This window comes from Drosophila willistoni, chromosome 3R (genome assembly GCF_018902025.1).
Source record: "Drosophila willistoni isolate 14030-0811.24 chromosome 3R, UCI_dwil_1.1, whole genome shotgun sequence".
Classification (NCBI taxonomy): domain Eukaryota; kingdom Metazoa; phylum Arthropoda; class Insecta; order Diptera; family Drosophilidae; genus Drosophila; species Drosophila willistoni.
Genome location: NC_061086.1, coordinates 26,889,938 through 26,904,279, shown reverse-complemented (window position 1 = coordinate 26,904,279; position 14,342 = coordinate 26,889,938). Strand labels below are relative to the sequence as shown.

The following is a 14,342-nucleotide window of genomic DNA, read 5'->3' as shown; positions in this document are numbered from 1 at the left end:
TCTGAATCGTTTTTTTTTTTGGTTTCTTAGTTCTTGTGACAGATGTTGGTAGAATTAAAGTGGACTAATCCTAGTTCCTGAATGACAAGTTGGGCTCGAATTAATTATCTATCTCAAGAGCAAAGAAGTTCAACTTTGGACATTGATCCCAGCATATTCCCTTTGTAAAATCAACAATTATACGTATTTTTTTGGAATGTTATCACATAATTAAGCAATCGAATTCAATTCAAATTTTATAAATCACGTAGAAATAGACACAATATAAGAAAGTTACAACAAAACAATAATAATAATAATATATAAGAGAATATTTATGTTTTTGCATTTAAACTGCACCCATTTGCAAAATGGGAGTAAAGAGTTTATATGCCTTTTCAATATATTGAACAGCCGACAACATTTCGGCAAAGAATGTATTGACTTTCGATTTGGACTCCTCTGTCAAGGCTCCATTATCTTGGGCACCTTTGCTGGTTAATATGGCCGCATAGCGATGCGCCAGACCCTGAAGATGTCCATTGAATTGTTTACATAGATTCACAATGCCATCCACTTCATTGGCTGTGCTGTGATGCGGCTTGACCAGCAAGAGTTCGGCAATTTTATGAAGTTTCAACATTTCCAAAGAGCAAGCCTCGCTCAGAGCGTGTATACTTTTTGCATACGTCTCATCCAAGTCAGCAGTTGAATTAGCTTCTTCAGAGTTCAGCCAGTTGAGACAGTTTGACCAGTGACTGGAAAACAAAAAGGAATCAGACGAAACCTTCTCAAGAAAGATAAATCTACTTACCTGGCCAGTTCATCGAATTGAATCCCCAGATCTGCGTCTGTTATTGAGGATAGCAAACGTTCGCCCAACTCATTGGCTTCGTAATGCCCTTCACTATCGCACTCCAGATCTTCCAGCTCCAGAAGTTCTTTTACCTCTTCAATGGTTTCTTTCAAATCAGTCAATGCATTGCCACTCACTGCCTCCAATAGAGTGTCCAATTTGAGCCTGGATTCTTTGGATAAAATTTCCAAAGCCTCAAAATGCACTAATCCGCAATAGTTTTCAAACAAAACTTCAAATCTCAACTGAGCCTTTTGTTTCTCTAACTGGAGTTGGGCCAAAGATTGTTCTAATTGATCGGCATCCTTTTTGGCTTCTAACAGAATTGCACTTAAATTTGGTTTATTCGCCTCAAGGCCAAGCAATTTTCTTTTATTCATCAGTTTGGGATCATTATCCTGTAAAATTGTCATGGTCTTCTTGCCAATGCCTTCCAGTGTGTCCAGACCCGTGTTGAGAACCTTTGATCCCAAATTGGTAACGAAATCCAAACCAAATGCTTGTGCGGACTCATCGTTTTCATTCAGCTGCTCGGTGTTTGACTCTTGTGCAGGCATTTCACTTGCATCTTGTTCTACCTTTTGCTTTTGCTCCTCGACATTAATTTTTGCTAGCTCTTCAGGTTGGGGTACGCCTATAATTTGATTCAAGCCCTGATTCACTTGGTTGCCTAGTGTTCCCAATCCTTCAGTAGCTGTGCTAAGGACTGAGCTTAGTTTGCCACCCCATAAACCACCCCAACTGGATGTGGAGGAGGAAGCAGTGGAAACTGGATTTTGAACCTGCTGTGGTTCAGGAGCTGCTGTTGTTGTTGTTGTTGCTGGCTTTGCCTGGGTGGTGTCATTTCTGTTTTCGGGTGTCGCTTCACTCTCCACATGGACAAATTTATCATCATCATCGCCCCAGTCATCCCAGTTGTCATCCTCATCACTTTGATCCCAATCGTTGTTTGGTTTTTCTTCTGCTTTCTGTTTATTTGCCATTTTTTGTGTTATTTATGTTTTTTGTTGAATCCACGTATAATTCGTTTAAGTGTGACCAGAAGTGTAAAACTGAAGATGGGCAGATTTTCAAATATTAGAGATGGTAGAAAAGTTGTTACACGAAGTAGGTAGAATTACCCGCGAATTCAAAAGCTAATTCTCTGTCCATTCCACTTCTATATCAGATCTGTAAAATACAATGTTTAAATTTAAAACAAACTTACACTTACCTGAACAAGTTAGTCGCCAGAAGACTTTAAAAAACTGATCGTGTAGGCGGTCAGCAGCACTGCTTATATAGGCACTGGGCATAACAGAAAGTTAACAGACCTGTTATCAGAAAATGTTAAGTTAACAGAAAATATTAAGTTAACAGAAAATGTAAAGTTTACAGGAAATGTTAAGTTTACAGGAAATGTTAAATTTACCGAAAATGTTAGGTTAACAGGAAATGTCAAGTTAACAGAAAATGTTAAGTTAACAGAAAATGTTAGGTTAACAGAAAATGTTAAGTTAACAGAAAATGTTAAGTTAACAGAAAATGTTAGGTTAACAGAAAGTGTTTGGTTAACAGAAAGTGTTATGTTAACAGAAAGTGTTAGGTTAACAGAAAATTATAGGTTAACAGAAAGTGTTAGGTTAACAGATAGTGTTCTGTTAGCGTTACATATATACATCAACCATATACATATGTATGTACATATGTAATGTGTATTGCTAAATTGACTATGATGATAGGCAAACCGAAAAGCTTATGCTTCTGTCTACAAGTTTCGCTCTACAAGTGCAAAAAATTTCTTTATGCCAAAGTGTGCATTAAGAAGATTGTCTTACTATTGTTGTAATCTATCCAAACACCCAAAAATCCACACAAAACTCTCACACACACACCTACCCACACACAGAAGCACATCCACATAAACAACAGGAAATGTTAGGTTAACAGAAAATGTTAGGTTAACAGGAAATGTGAAGTTAACAGGAAATGTTAAGTTAACATAACGTTCTGTTATGCCTAGTGCCTATATAAGCAGTGCTGCTGACCGCCTACACGATCAGTCTTTGGAAGTCTTCTGGCGATTAACTTGTTCAGGTGAGTGTAAGTTTATTTTAAATTTAAACATTGTATTTTACAGATCTGCAATATAAGTGGAATGGACAGACAATTAGCCTTCGAATTCGCGGGTTATTCTACATACTTCGTATAACAAGTTCCCTACCATCTCTAATATTTGAAAATCTGTCCATCTTCTAATTTTACATACAATACATATCTGCATAGAATTTAACAATAAATAGTTATCAGAGTGGTTTTTTGATGTCCAGAAATATATAATTTTTTTGTAAAATGCAAATGTTGCCTGTATTTGAAAATATTTTTCTGTCAAAGCAAAGTGAAATTGCTTAAAGTGCGATGCTTGTAAAATACAGATAGCTTTTGCCGAATTTACAAACAATTGAGTACTGCTTACCTTTTGCTCTTATTAGAAATACATAAATTATTTGTTGGTCACAGGTCACAACAACAACAACAACAAAAACCGCTGTCGCCTGTGTGCATTGGAATGCCCAAGTTGGCTCACACACACTAATGCCCAGTCTCACACATTGATGCCAATGCATACAAATTGAATTGATATTAGTTTGTGAAATATTTAAGCCTCAAAATGGCATACGTACTATATATACGAATGTGTGTGCGTGTATGTGTTCGACCAGGTACTCTCCATTTGTGTGATCAGAGCTTAACAAGTTCTTAGAACAGATGCTGACAATAAAAACTGTTTGCACATGAAATAGACAAAACGACTTGAAGATACTCTGCCATAAAGAACATGTTATGTAGAAAAATTACTTACATATATTAATACATTGGCAAAACGTTTAAAATTCATTATATTTGTGGTTGTATTTTTCATTTACTAATCGCAGCAGACATTTCCATATGCTCTAAATGCAGTGTATCCAAATTCACATTCCCTTATCTATTGTATATGTGTATATGTGTGAGCACGATGGAAAATCTCTTTCTAATTTCTTGAGTTTGAGAGAGAATAAAATGCAAAAATTATTGCCTTTTAGGAAAATTTGCCTTGTAGGTATATGGAGAATACATTTTCTTTATTTTTATTCACTTTTATTTACTATTTTTGTTGATTATTTTGTGGTTGAGAATTTGCTTGTTACTGATTATTTTATGTTAGAAAATAGTAAAATGTATTCCATAGTTTAAAATTGATGCCATAAAAAGAAAAACTACTCAAAATAATTGTAAAGTGAAATATAGTAAAATAAAGAATTGATATAATTATAAGTAAATGAACAATTTACAATTTATCTCATTTTTATACTGCAGAATAATATTCCAAATTCTACAGCAATTCATCAATTCGTATACGGACCACTGTGCGTATGCTTGATGAACTTTTATGCGCTTCACCTTAGACCATAAACTAAGATCTTTTATATCTATATACGCAAAAATTATCTTTACTTTCAAGACTTATTCGGTTTCTCTTGAATATACAAATGAAGTCTAGCTTGAACATTGTCCCACATCTAACTGTACTCATAAATTAGAAAGGCACACACACATGCATACAGAAACACACGGACGAAGAAAATTTGTTCGTCAGGGAAGCAAAAAGTTTGCGGCAGGCTAACCAGCATATAAATTTGACAGCCAACGAAAAAGCAACGCAAAATTAACAAACCAACAGAATCTACGCAACGTGCATATACACAAATAAACACACACACACACCTTGACATAAACAAAAGAATTTTCATAAACTTGCCTCATACTTTCCAGGCAGACGCCATCAGTAGTTGTATGTGGATGCCCCATATTTCCCGCCCTCCAGAAGAACCGCACGCATATTTCGTCAAGGCAGAGAGAAAATTGCGTCAAGCCAAAATTTATCTATCGCCGAAGAGTGCAACTAGTTGAATAACTTTTGCTTCGTCTTAATTTTTTAATTAAAAATGTGGCATGGCAAAAAAACAAATGAAATATAGAACGATCCATAGTATATATATATAGAGAGAAGGAAGGAGATAGAAGAAGGGGGAAGGCAACCGCTAATATGTCAGTTGCCTGCTTGTTCATTTTTGCCTAGTGGAAAAGCCAAAGTAATTTCTCATTTACCTGTTACGGCAACTATCTGAAACATGTGACAATTTTTTGCTCGTTTGGCCATTTCCTAGGGAGTTTACCTTAGGTAAAAGGACTACACGGGATAACAATTAATTTTAAATTTAACTTTTGGCACAAATTATAGTATGCTAAAGTTACAAAAAATCAAATGTAAACTTGTGTGGAGATAAATTTGTTGAATCAAAATCATGATATTTCCCATTTCCGTCAAAGAAGTCAACTTTTCCCTCAGTTTGCCCAAATAAGTAGGCAATGATTTTTAAATATACTTAAGCTATTGGATTTGCCATTATCCAAAATTCAAAATGAGCCGCAGAAGTTACCTTTTTTAAAACAAAAGAAGCAAAATTTACAATTAGTATATTTGTAGAAAATCTTAATATTATTTCCCCAACTTTAAGCTTCGTTAGTTGTTCTGCTGAGATTGTCTTGAACAAGCAAATACCTCAACAATGTATTGCAAAATTAAACTTGGAAATTTGTTTTAACTATGAGTAAATATATAGACACACTCACACACAGATATACATTTCCCCATGGTAGAAGTGGGCCAAAGGACTCAAGCATCATCAACATCAGTCATCGACATTGGCTGGCAACTGCTGACATCTCTGTTCACGTCTCCCTTGGCTCAGTCTTTACAACGCTTTTGGTGTTCTACTCTACAACAATGTTATTGATACCTCATGCTTCCGTTTACAGACAGTGAATAGAAACCCTTTTGGCAAAGTTCCCTTGAGCATATTGTCTCAATGTACACACACACACAAACACACACACACATACACTCACCCACATACATATAGATTTTATTCCATTTGGTCTAAGCAAAAAGATGCCTGGGAGTTTTGTTGATGACAATAAAGCAAACTTCCAGCTGTTTATTAACATGTTTCTTTGTCAATATGTATACGTATATACATCAACACATCTATATATGAACATATATGTATGTATGTATATTGCTAAATTGACAATGATGATAGGCAAACCGAAAAGCTCATGCTTCTGTCTACAAGTTTCGCTCTACAAGTGCAAAAAATTCCTTTAGGCCAAAGTGTGCATTAAGAAGATTGTTTTACTATTGTTGTAATATATCCAAACACCCAAATATCCACACAAAACTCTCACACACACATACCCACACACACACACACAGAAGCACATCCACATAAACAAATACCCGCACAAGCAAAAGGACATAGATCCAAAAATACCCTAACTACAAGATAGCGTCAGCACTGAGAGAAAAAATATGTAAAGAAAATAATAAAGTTCAATTTCAATTGGCAAAAAGTCTTGAGTGAAAATAATGAAATGGAAATCAATTTTCTTTTCACATGAAAATTTAATATATGTATAGTCGTAATATTTTGTTAATATATATACTCTAAATATAATAATTTAAGCCTTGATTTGATTCAGCAGTTGTTTTGTTTCATTTACTTATGGGAGTAATGGGCTGAATTATTAAAACTCTTTAAATAATTAGTTTATGAATGTATTGCAAAGTGCTTTTTAATTAATAGTTTTACAATAATTTTAAACTCCAATTTGAGTTGAAATATAAAGTTTAGATTTTTTTGGGATTTCTTGGCCATCTTTTACTTGTAGTGTAGTTTTATCCAGCTTTGCCTGCAGGCTAAACACTCCCATGTTCTTTCTTACTCTTTCTCCTTTTGGTCCTTTTTGCCAGTTTCAACTTCCTTGCTGTTGTCATTCCACTCAACAAAAGGATTCAAATTTCATTAAATCTCGTACAAAAGTATCAAAATGCCATTGTTGTCATGGCAATACTCACACTTACACACGCACCCACACTCACATTCACATCCCTCCACCACACACAATATGTGTGCAGTTGCCAGGACTCAGGACCTGGAATCTTCTCGCCACACCACACACACAGCGCCACTTCACTTCTGCACTTGCCACATTCGTTGAGATTCATTCTGGAGGACGGCTTGAAGTCTTTAGATATTGGTAACTGCTTTTACATTGGGCCTTTTATTCGATTTACGTTTGAACTTACCAAACAGTTTATGTATTAGTGACTGTGTGTGTGTGTGCCAAAGTGGGCGTGGTTTGATCACTATCTTCCGCATACATGGTATAATGGAAAACTTAATAGAGAAGACAACTGAAACAATATTGAGAATTGTTGTTGTTAAGTGCTGCCAATGTTAATCGCTTGGCAATTGCAATTGTTGTTCCGACTTACGACTGATACCATAGACAACTGACTAAGCCTTTATTTAGCGTAAATAACATAAAACAAATCCATATATCTAGGATTATATCAGCCCAAATCTTTTATGGGAAAAGGACACCTGCCTTTAGAGGGATAAAAAAAAAACGAAAGAAGATTTAAATAAAATAGCTTATATTATGTGTTCACATCAAAGCGAATTTCTTGGAAAACTAACAAGAAAACTTTCTAGTTTCATTTCAAAATCTATCTGAAGATATAATTTCCCTTGAGTAAAGAAAATTTCTTACCTACTTTAAGGAATTTCTTTCCCCATTTTTTTTTTGATGGTAAATTATGCTTATAAGTTTTGTATTGCATAAATGCTTGAACTGATTAATTATTCGAATTAATTAACTTCAGATGTTGAAACACTAAAAAGTCTCTCGTCCCCCCCCCACTTTAACATTCAGTTTGTCATAACTTGTGTGTTGTTTTGGCTCATTTAATTAATTTAGCTGGTAATTTATAAGCTCACTTAGCGTCAGGAATTTCATGTCCTCTTCATTCTAGTTATCCTGTATATCACGCCACAAATATTTTCATAAACTTTCCTCTCATCTAACCGCATCTTGCTCCCTAGCAGGCTCTGGAAACCAATTAGGTTTCCCTAATAAGAGAGGGTTGGGGGGGGTTCCCTTCCCAGCGGAAAACTACACGTACATATTACACTCTCTCGTAGAGAGGGTAAAACTTTTTAAATTGCTTTCGCATTAAAAAGAATGGTTAACTAAAATTTGTTTGCTGTCATATTCAGTTCTTCTCTCTCATAAGACGACATAATTGGGTGAGTTAAATCGACTTTATTATGCCCTACATAACAGTTGACTGCAATTTTAATATTTCTCAATTTGAGAAGAACTTTTTGAAACAAGTTTACCATTTGCATTTTCACACTAGTTTAATTTTATTTTAGCTAAAAGTTGAAGTGACGTTTAGTTGACTGACACTTTTATTTTTTTATTGTTAAAGCTTTAAAAATAAGTTGGCTAACATTTATGTAAAAGTTATATTTATAAGTATTAAACAGTTGATTGGGGAAAGAGAAGCTTTGCCTTTGAATTTTCATCTTTCTTTCTCAGGAAACATAAAGCCAACTTTTATTTGGTAAGGCATTGTTTTGGCATTAGCTGTAGCACCTAAAATCCCTGATATTTTGCCCAATCTCTCTCTCTTGCACGTAACTATAATTACCCATGAGCATTTCCACTTTGTCAAAACCAACTGACGCCACTTAGCCAACTGGTGTCATGATATTACAATACCATATAGTACACACAGACGCCCATCCATATACCTAACCATATCCATGGATCCCTATCCATGCTATATCAATAACCTCACACAGTCGCACCCACACCCAAAACCCAAACCCCAAAAACGAAAATGCGAACGAAAAATGCAATTTTAATTAGCCGAACGTGCGACAAACGCACGTAGAACGCATAACCACAAGATGGCGCTGCAATTAGGCGAGGAGCAGAAACCCTGACTCTGCTCTTGGTCCAGTCAGTCAGCCAGTCAGTCAGCCAGCCAGTCAGTCAGTCACTCAGTCATCGACTACGTGCTGCTCTGCCAAACAAAATTATGTGGCCAATGTGGCCGCGGGAGGATGGCGTTGTTATCGCGGAATGGCCAGGGATTCGACGGGATTCCAGGGGGTTTTCAGAAGCCAGTCGCTTGTTTTGCAATGGCCAAATTACTTTATCGATTTGCCTGGAACATTTGTACAATTTGGCTTGTTGCATACATTATGCCAGCTAGCGGGGCAAGTAAAACCAGCCAGCAGAAAGCTTGTTGGAGTTGGGTTGGGTGCTGGCGATGGATGACCACGCTAACGAGCCTCATTAGTGGCATGCGTGGAATTGGTCGCGTCTCGTTGACATGTGGAAGCTGCCACTGGAACGTGATTTCTTAAAGGATTCGAAGAGAAAGAAATAATGATTGTCATATGAGTTTGATGCAAGAAAAGGATGAAAGGCTTTATCTTCTGACACAACTTGACAACTTGATGGTGGGGTTAAGTCAGTAAGTCAGAAAAAATGATGTGGAAATGGCATGTTCCTAGTGAAAAGGATCTACCATACTTTAGAGCTATTATTAAAACTTATTGCAATTATTCCCGTTAAACATAATATCTTTAGTATACTTTAAATTGCTAGTTCTGTTGTATTTGCTCTTTCTCTCCATTTATCTTTCACTCTTCATCTGTGTGTGTAATCTATATCACATTCGCATGCCCTTTGGGGTATCCTTTTATCCTCTTTGGCATCTGCATAAAATCAATCAAATTGTATCCCAAGCTACAATACTTAAAAGGCCCCGGACTCTGTTGTGGCCCATAGGACTAATTAATTGATTGAAGATGTTGTTGTTCATGTTCTGTTGTTGTTGTTATTGTGGCCTGTCCTGATACTATACATTTCACTCCTTGCTCCTTTTGACCTCATTGTTACCCCATGGTCTCAGCAGTTGCAACTGTCATAATATTGACTCATTGGTCATGTAATTAATGGTGTTAAGACTCGCACGCCATTTTAATGCAATTCAATTGACAGGCAGCATCCGTTTTGCGTTTATAGCATTTCCCCTTTCATTTCGGAAAGCAACTCTACGGGCTGGCATATTGATTTCAATTATAATGATGCAATATGTAGGCATGGTTCAGGGGCCAATATCCCCAGGCCAATTCCCTAATTGTTGGGCTCTGTTCTGTGCACAGAATATTAAATAGGAGGCAGCTGAAGAGCACAAAAAAAATAGAAGCAAATTAGCCAAAGTAAAGAACTAAGCAGTTAATTGGAATACTAGAGATTAATTTAATCAAATATAGCAAACGACAACTAACAAAGACTTGATCATTCCAATAAAAGGTTTTCCATTGGCTACAAAGTCCATTTTAATTGTATTTAAATTAAAGAATCACTTTGGTTTAGTAAAGTTTTATTATAAAACATTTTATTAATTTACAGACACAACAATTTCTTAACGAAATCTGGCAAAAACAGGTAAAAGGCTTTTCATTTTTTTGCCATTATTCCCAATCTCAGAATCAGTTAACTTCAATTTCAACCAGCTTGCTATGCATCATTATCCTCATCGCTATCCAATTGAATTTTGCTGATTAAGGTATCGGGACATTTTGGTTTCATCACCGCCAAATTAGGCTCAATCTCTGAGGGAGGAGTGCGTTGTTTAGACCATAGGCATTTGCCACTATTCGATGTAGTCTGACTTGAGCTCTTGGCCTTGGCATTCATAGCCTTACTAAGTTGAAATTCCAAAGCTTCACGACCCGGAGCGTTGGTAGTTTTCGTTAGGCGTGTGGTTTTTGATCTCTTATCGGATAAAGTTTTAGATTTCAGTGGTGGTGTTGTTTGTTTCTGATACTTCTGATAGAGTCGCTCGGCTTCCTTTTGTTTGCTTCTATAAGGTCCTTCTTCGCCAAAGCCCAAGGGATATTTTCTCTCAGGGGGTTCCTCTTCACGATAGTAGTGCCTATCGGGTATATCGGAGAAGAGGTCATCATCGGTGGAGGACTTATAGTCTGTAGCCTCAGAGTCCAGATCTGATGAGTATTTTTGATTCTCTTTGTTCGAAGGTTTCTTTAATTGCAACACTTTTGAGCCAGACACGGGCAGAGGCTTCAATTGTTTAACTACTGAGGTTTTTGGCAAAGGTTTTCCAGGCATGTTTCGTATGACTTTTGTTAGAGTGGTAGAAGAATTCTTCGTTTGTGTTAGAATTTGCTCTTGGTTTGCCTGCGTTGGCTTCATCGATGGCAATTGTTTGATCTTCAGAGTTTTCTTATCTCTTTCCTGTTCTCGCATAAGAATTTGCAATAAAATGGGCAATTGCTTTACGTCATGTGTATTGCTAAAGTGGGCTTCCAGATCTGAACGTGTGGCCAATGAAACACCCGATTCCATCTTAAAAGTCTCCATGGTATGCTTGTAGCCATACCAATTGAAATATTCGATTATTAATTGATTCAGAACACCTACTAAGCCTTCATTACTCCCTTGGCCACTTGCTCCACACAGAGTCACATTGGGATTCAGAGCCAATTGTCCTTTCAGCATTTGCAGCACTTTCACATGCAACTCACTCTGCATTTTGCCTATAGTCCCGTTCTTCTCGAACTGCGCCTTGACGCTATCTTCGATCAGCTGTTCATAGGCAGCCTGCAAATGTTTCTCACCGTCGTTTGCCATATTTAATTTTTGTTTTTTTTGCACAAGAATGTTTGAGCCAGAAATAAATTCTTTACGTACTACAATTTGAATTCGAATTGAGTCTGCTAACACTTACATACACACACACATATGTGTAATGAATGATTTCATTTTGCATTTAAGTTAGACTAAAAGCCAACTAGATTCGTTTTTATTATGATTTGTCTGGCCTGTGGCCAGGCTGTGTTTTCTAAAGTCTGCAAGGGTTTGTAGAGTTAAGAAAAAGTGTATTAATGTCCTAAGATATAATTTAAATTTGAGAAATGGGAGTTAGAAATATTTAATGCTGACTGTAAAATGCATTAAATAAGGGAAAGTAGGGGTCAAAATCTAAGTTGAGTCTCATAGATATTTGAATCGTTTTATAAGAAGATTTCTAATAGAGCATTGGAACAAATTTATATTTCTTTCTTCTTTGTTGATGTTTTTCACACTGTTTTTTCGGCAATCAAGAGACTTCAGACAAATTTTGCTGACTTTCTTGCTCTTACTTATGTCATTAAGGACAAAATATTACACATATATACATATATATATGTATATGTATATACAATAGGCTATATATTTAGTCATAGACGGCAATAGCCTAATCTTTTATTTCCATTTACTTTATACAAATCAATTTTTGATCATATGGAATAGGAGTTTTTTAGGCCTCTTCCAAAAAAGACGAAAATAATAATTTGTTAATCAATAAGATGGCTCAAAATAGACTCAAAAATGTGATTTCTATCAAAAAACAACCTTGTAAACGTTTGACTACTTCAGAAAGTTTGATTTTGAAGAAGCTTTGCTTGGCTATGCAATGATTTTAGAAAGTTTTTAAAAAATTGGACGACTTGGGCAACAAACCCTTATGTAGCTATTGCAAACTCAGGGCTCCTTATAAAAGCATTGAAAGAAATTGGATTTAAACTTATAGTATACAAATTTCTTAATGATATTTTGCATATCAAGTTCTTAGCATCTTTAAGTTTGCAACTTAACCTCACTTTTCATTAGTTCTTATTGCTCAGGTAAGCTGAAGGCCGAGTCTAATTAGCTTCTGTGCCTAATTAAACTTATACACACACTGACACAGACTCACATGCACATGGTTACCTTAAGTTGATCCAAAGTTGCCGCCAGAGGGCGCTTGAAAGAGCTGCTCTAGACTTTGCCCTTTTTTTGTGCTATCAGTTGCAAAATTTATTGCACTTAATGGAATTTAAAAGTTTGTTTGCTTTGGAGAACATTTTGCGCATAAGTGGGCGTGTGTGTGTGTGTGTGAGTGCGCTAACGACAATGCCTCTTAAATGAATTTATGTTTAAACGATAATCATGCAAATTAATAGTTTCACAAGGACTTAAAAAAACAACCATTGAAAGGAGAGAAAAAAATATATAAGAAATATATAAGTACAAAAAGTTTTGCCAGCTAAAAGTTTTGTCTGTGTTTGCTTTTTCCTCGCTGCTGCTCTTTGTAGGTGCTGGCGCAAGAAAAAAAAAAAGTTTTCTCGGCAATTGAGCCAAAGAATTATTTAATAACTATTTTGGATTCTTTATTTTTTTTTTTTAAACTTCTTCTTTGCATTTGCTTTTAATTTTTGTAATGGAATTGTTGAGCAGTGCCAGAGAAGCAGAGCAAAAGAAAGCTATAGAAAGAGAAAGAAAGCAAAGTAGCAGAAAAAAAGGGTCGAACCAGCTGATTTATAGTTTGGCCAAAAACTTTTTGAGATTTCCAAAAGAAAAGAAAAGATTATAATAAATGCATACTAGAAACAAAATCTGTGAGGAAAAAATAAGTCAGTCGCATTTGTCTTTAAGTTTTAATGCAACTGATAGTTAAATATTTGTTGAACTAATTAGGAAAAGTGTTGCTGAAAACCAACCAAAAGGAACAAAAAAATACTCAGCCCCAATGCTGCGACATTTCCGGTTTATCTCTCCTTCTCTCTCAAAGCCAATTAGACAAAATGGCTGCGACACATTTCCGCTGGTTGGGAAAACTCTAGCTAAGGCTGAGGCTTAGCTTCGAGGCCAGAGTATCACTTCACTTGCCCGGGTGGAGTACTATGAAAATCTTGAACAATTAGTAATAAGAGTACACAATGTGAATAAAAAGAGTGTAGAGGAAGTTGTCCTGAAACTGATTCCATTTTACTAGAGTAGATTAAGTCAGACAGTTTGAATTGAAACATGGCCTATAAAAAATCATAGACGTTCGATTAGGAATGGAAATATCTTTGAAATATAATTAATTTGTACTTATTTAATGGATATAGTGTGTATCTATAGTCGCCTATAAATTTTGGTGTCTCTTTGTGTTATTATCATTTGCCATTGGTTGTTATTATTGCCCTGGCACACTTTCGCATTTGCTAATCGCATTAATTATGCGTTACTTTCAGTTTGCTGCTGGGCCTTTTTGCTTATATATGTAAGTATATATCTATATATATATATGTATATATAAGAGTAGCCTGCAGGCTGGCAGAAAGGCAAGCAAAACGGCCAACAAATTGGTAACAAAGGCAAAAACTGCAGGCGTAAAAGACAAACGAGATTGAGACTTGAGATGGCCAAGAAACATAATTGCCAACACTCTGGGGAATTGAAATTGAGAGCAGTAGAAAATCTGCAAAGATGGAAATTTTATTTCATTAATTATCAATTAGTTTTGTGAAAATTATTATGTCTTGCTTTTGCAATCTCTCACTCTCTCTCTGTGCTCAGTTTGATTAAGTGGTTCATTTTCAATATGTATCTAGATAAATTTTGTTATTTAATCAATTATGAAATCTGTTCGGTTCTGTTCTGTTGGCAAAACGGAAATTAATTTAAATTTGTCAAGTGTTTAAACAAATTGCTTGCATATATGTATGTATATGTATTTATTGGAAAA

At 35.7% G+C, this 14,342-nt stretch overlaps 2 protein-coding genes across 2 annotated transcripts; both read right to left on the bottom strand.

Moving 5' to 3' along the window:
• Nucleotides 1-218: 218 nt before the first annotated feature.
• LOC6647522 (protein FAM114A2) lies at nt 219-1,887 on the bottom strand. The gene is made up of 2 exons (XM_002069697.4): nt 794-1,887; nt 219-737 (listed from the first exon to the last, which is right to left on the bottom strand). Exons 1-2 carry the CDS (start codon nt 1,816-1,818, stop codon nt 329-331), a joined length of 1,434 nt encoding a protein of 477 aa, XP_002069733.1. The 5' UTR covers nt 1,819-1,887; the 3' UTR covers nt 219-328.
• An 8,262-nt stretch (nt 1,888-10,149) lies between these two features.
• On the bottom strand, nt 10,150-11,566 carry LOC6647523. Its single transcript, XM_002069698.4, has one exon. The coding sequence runs from the start codon at nt 11,435-11,437 to the stop codon at nt 10,304-10,306; it is 1,134 nt and encodes a 377-aa protein (XP_002069734.1). The 5' UTR covers nt 11,438-11,566; the 3' UTR covers nt 10,150-10,303.
• Between the last annotated feature and the right edge of the window lie 2,776 nt (nt 11,567-14,342).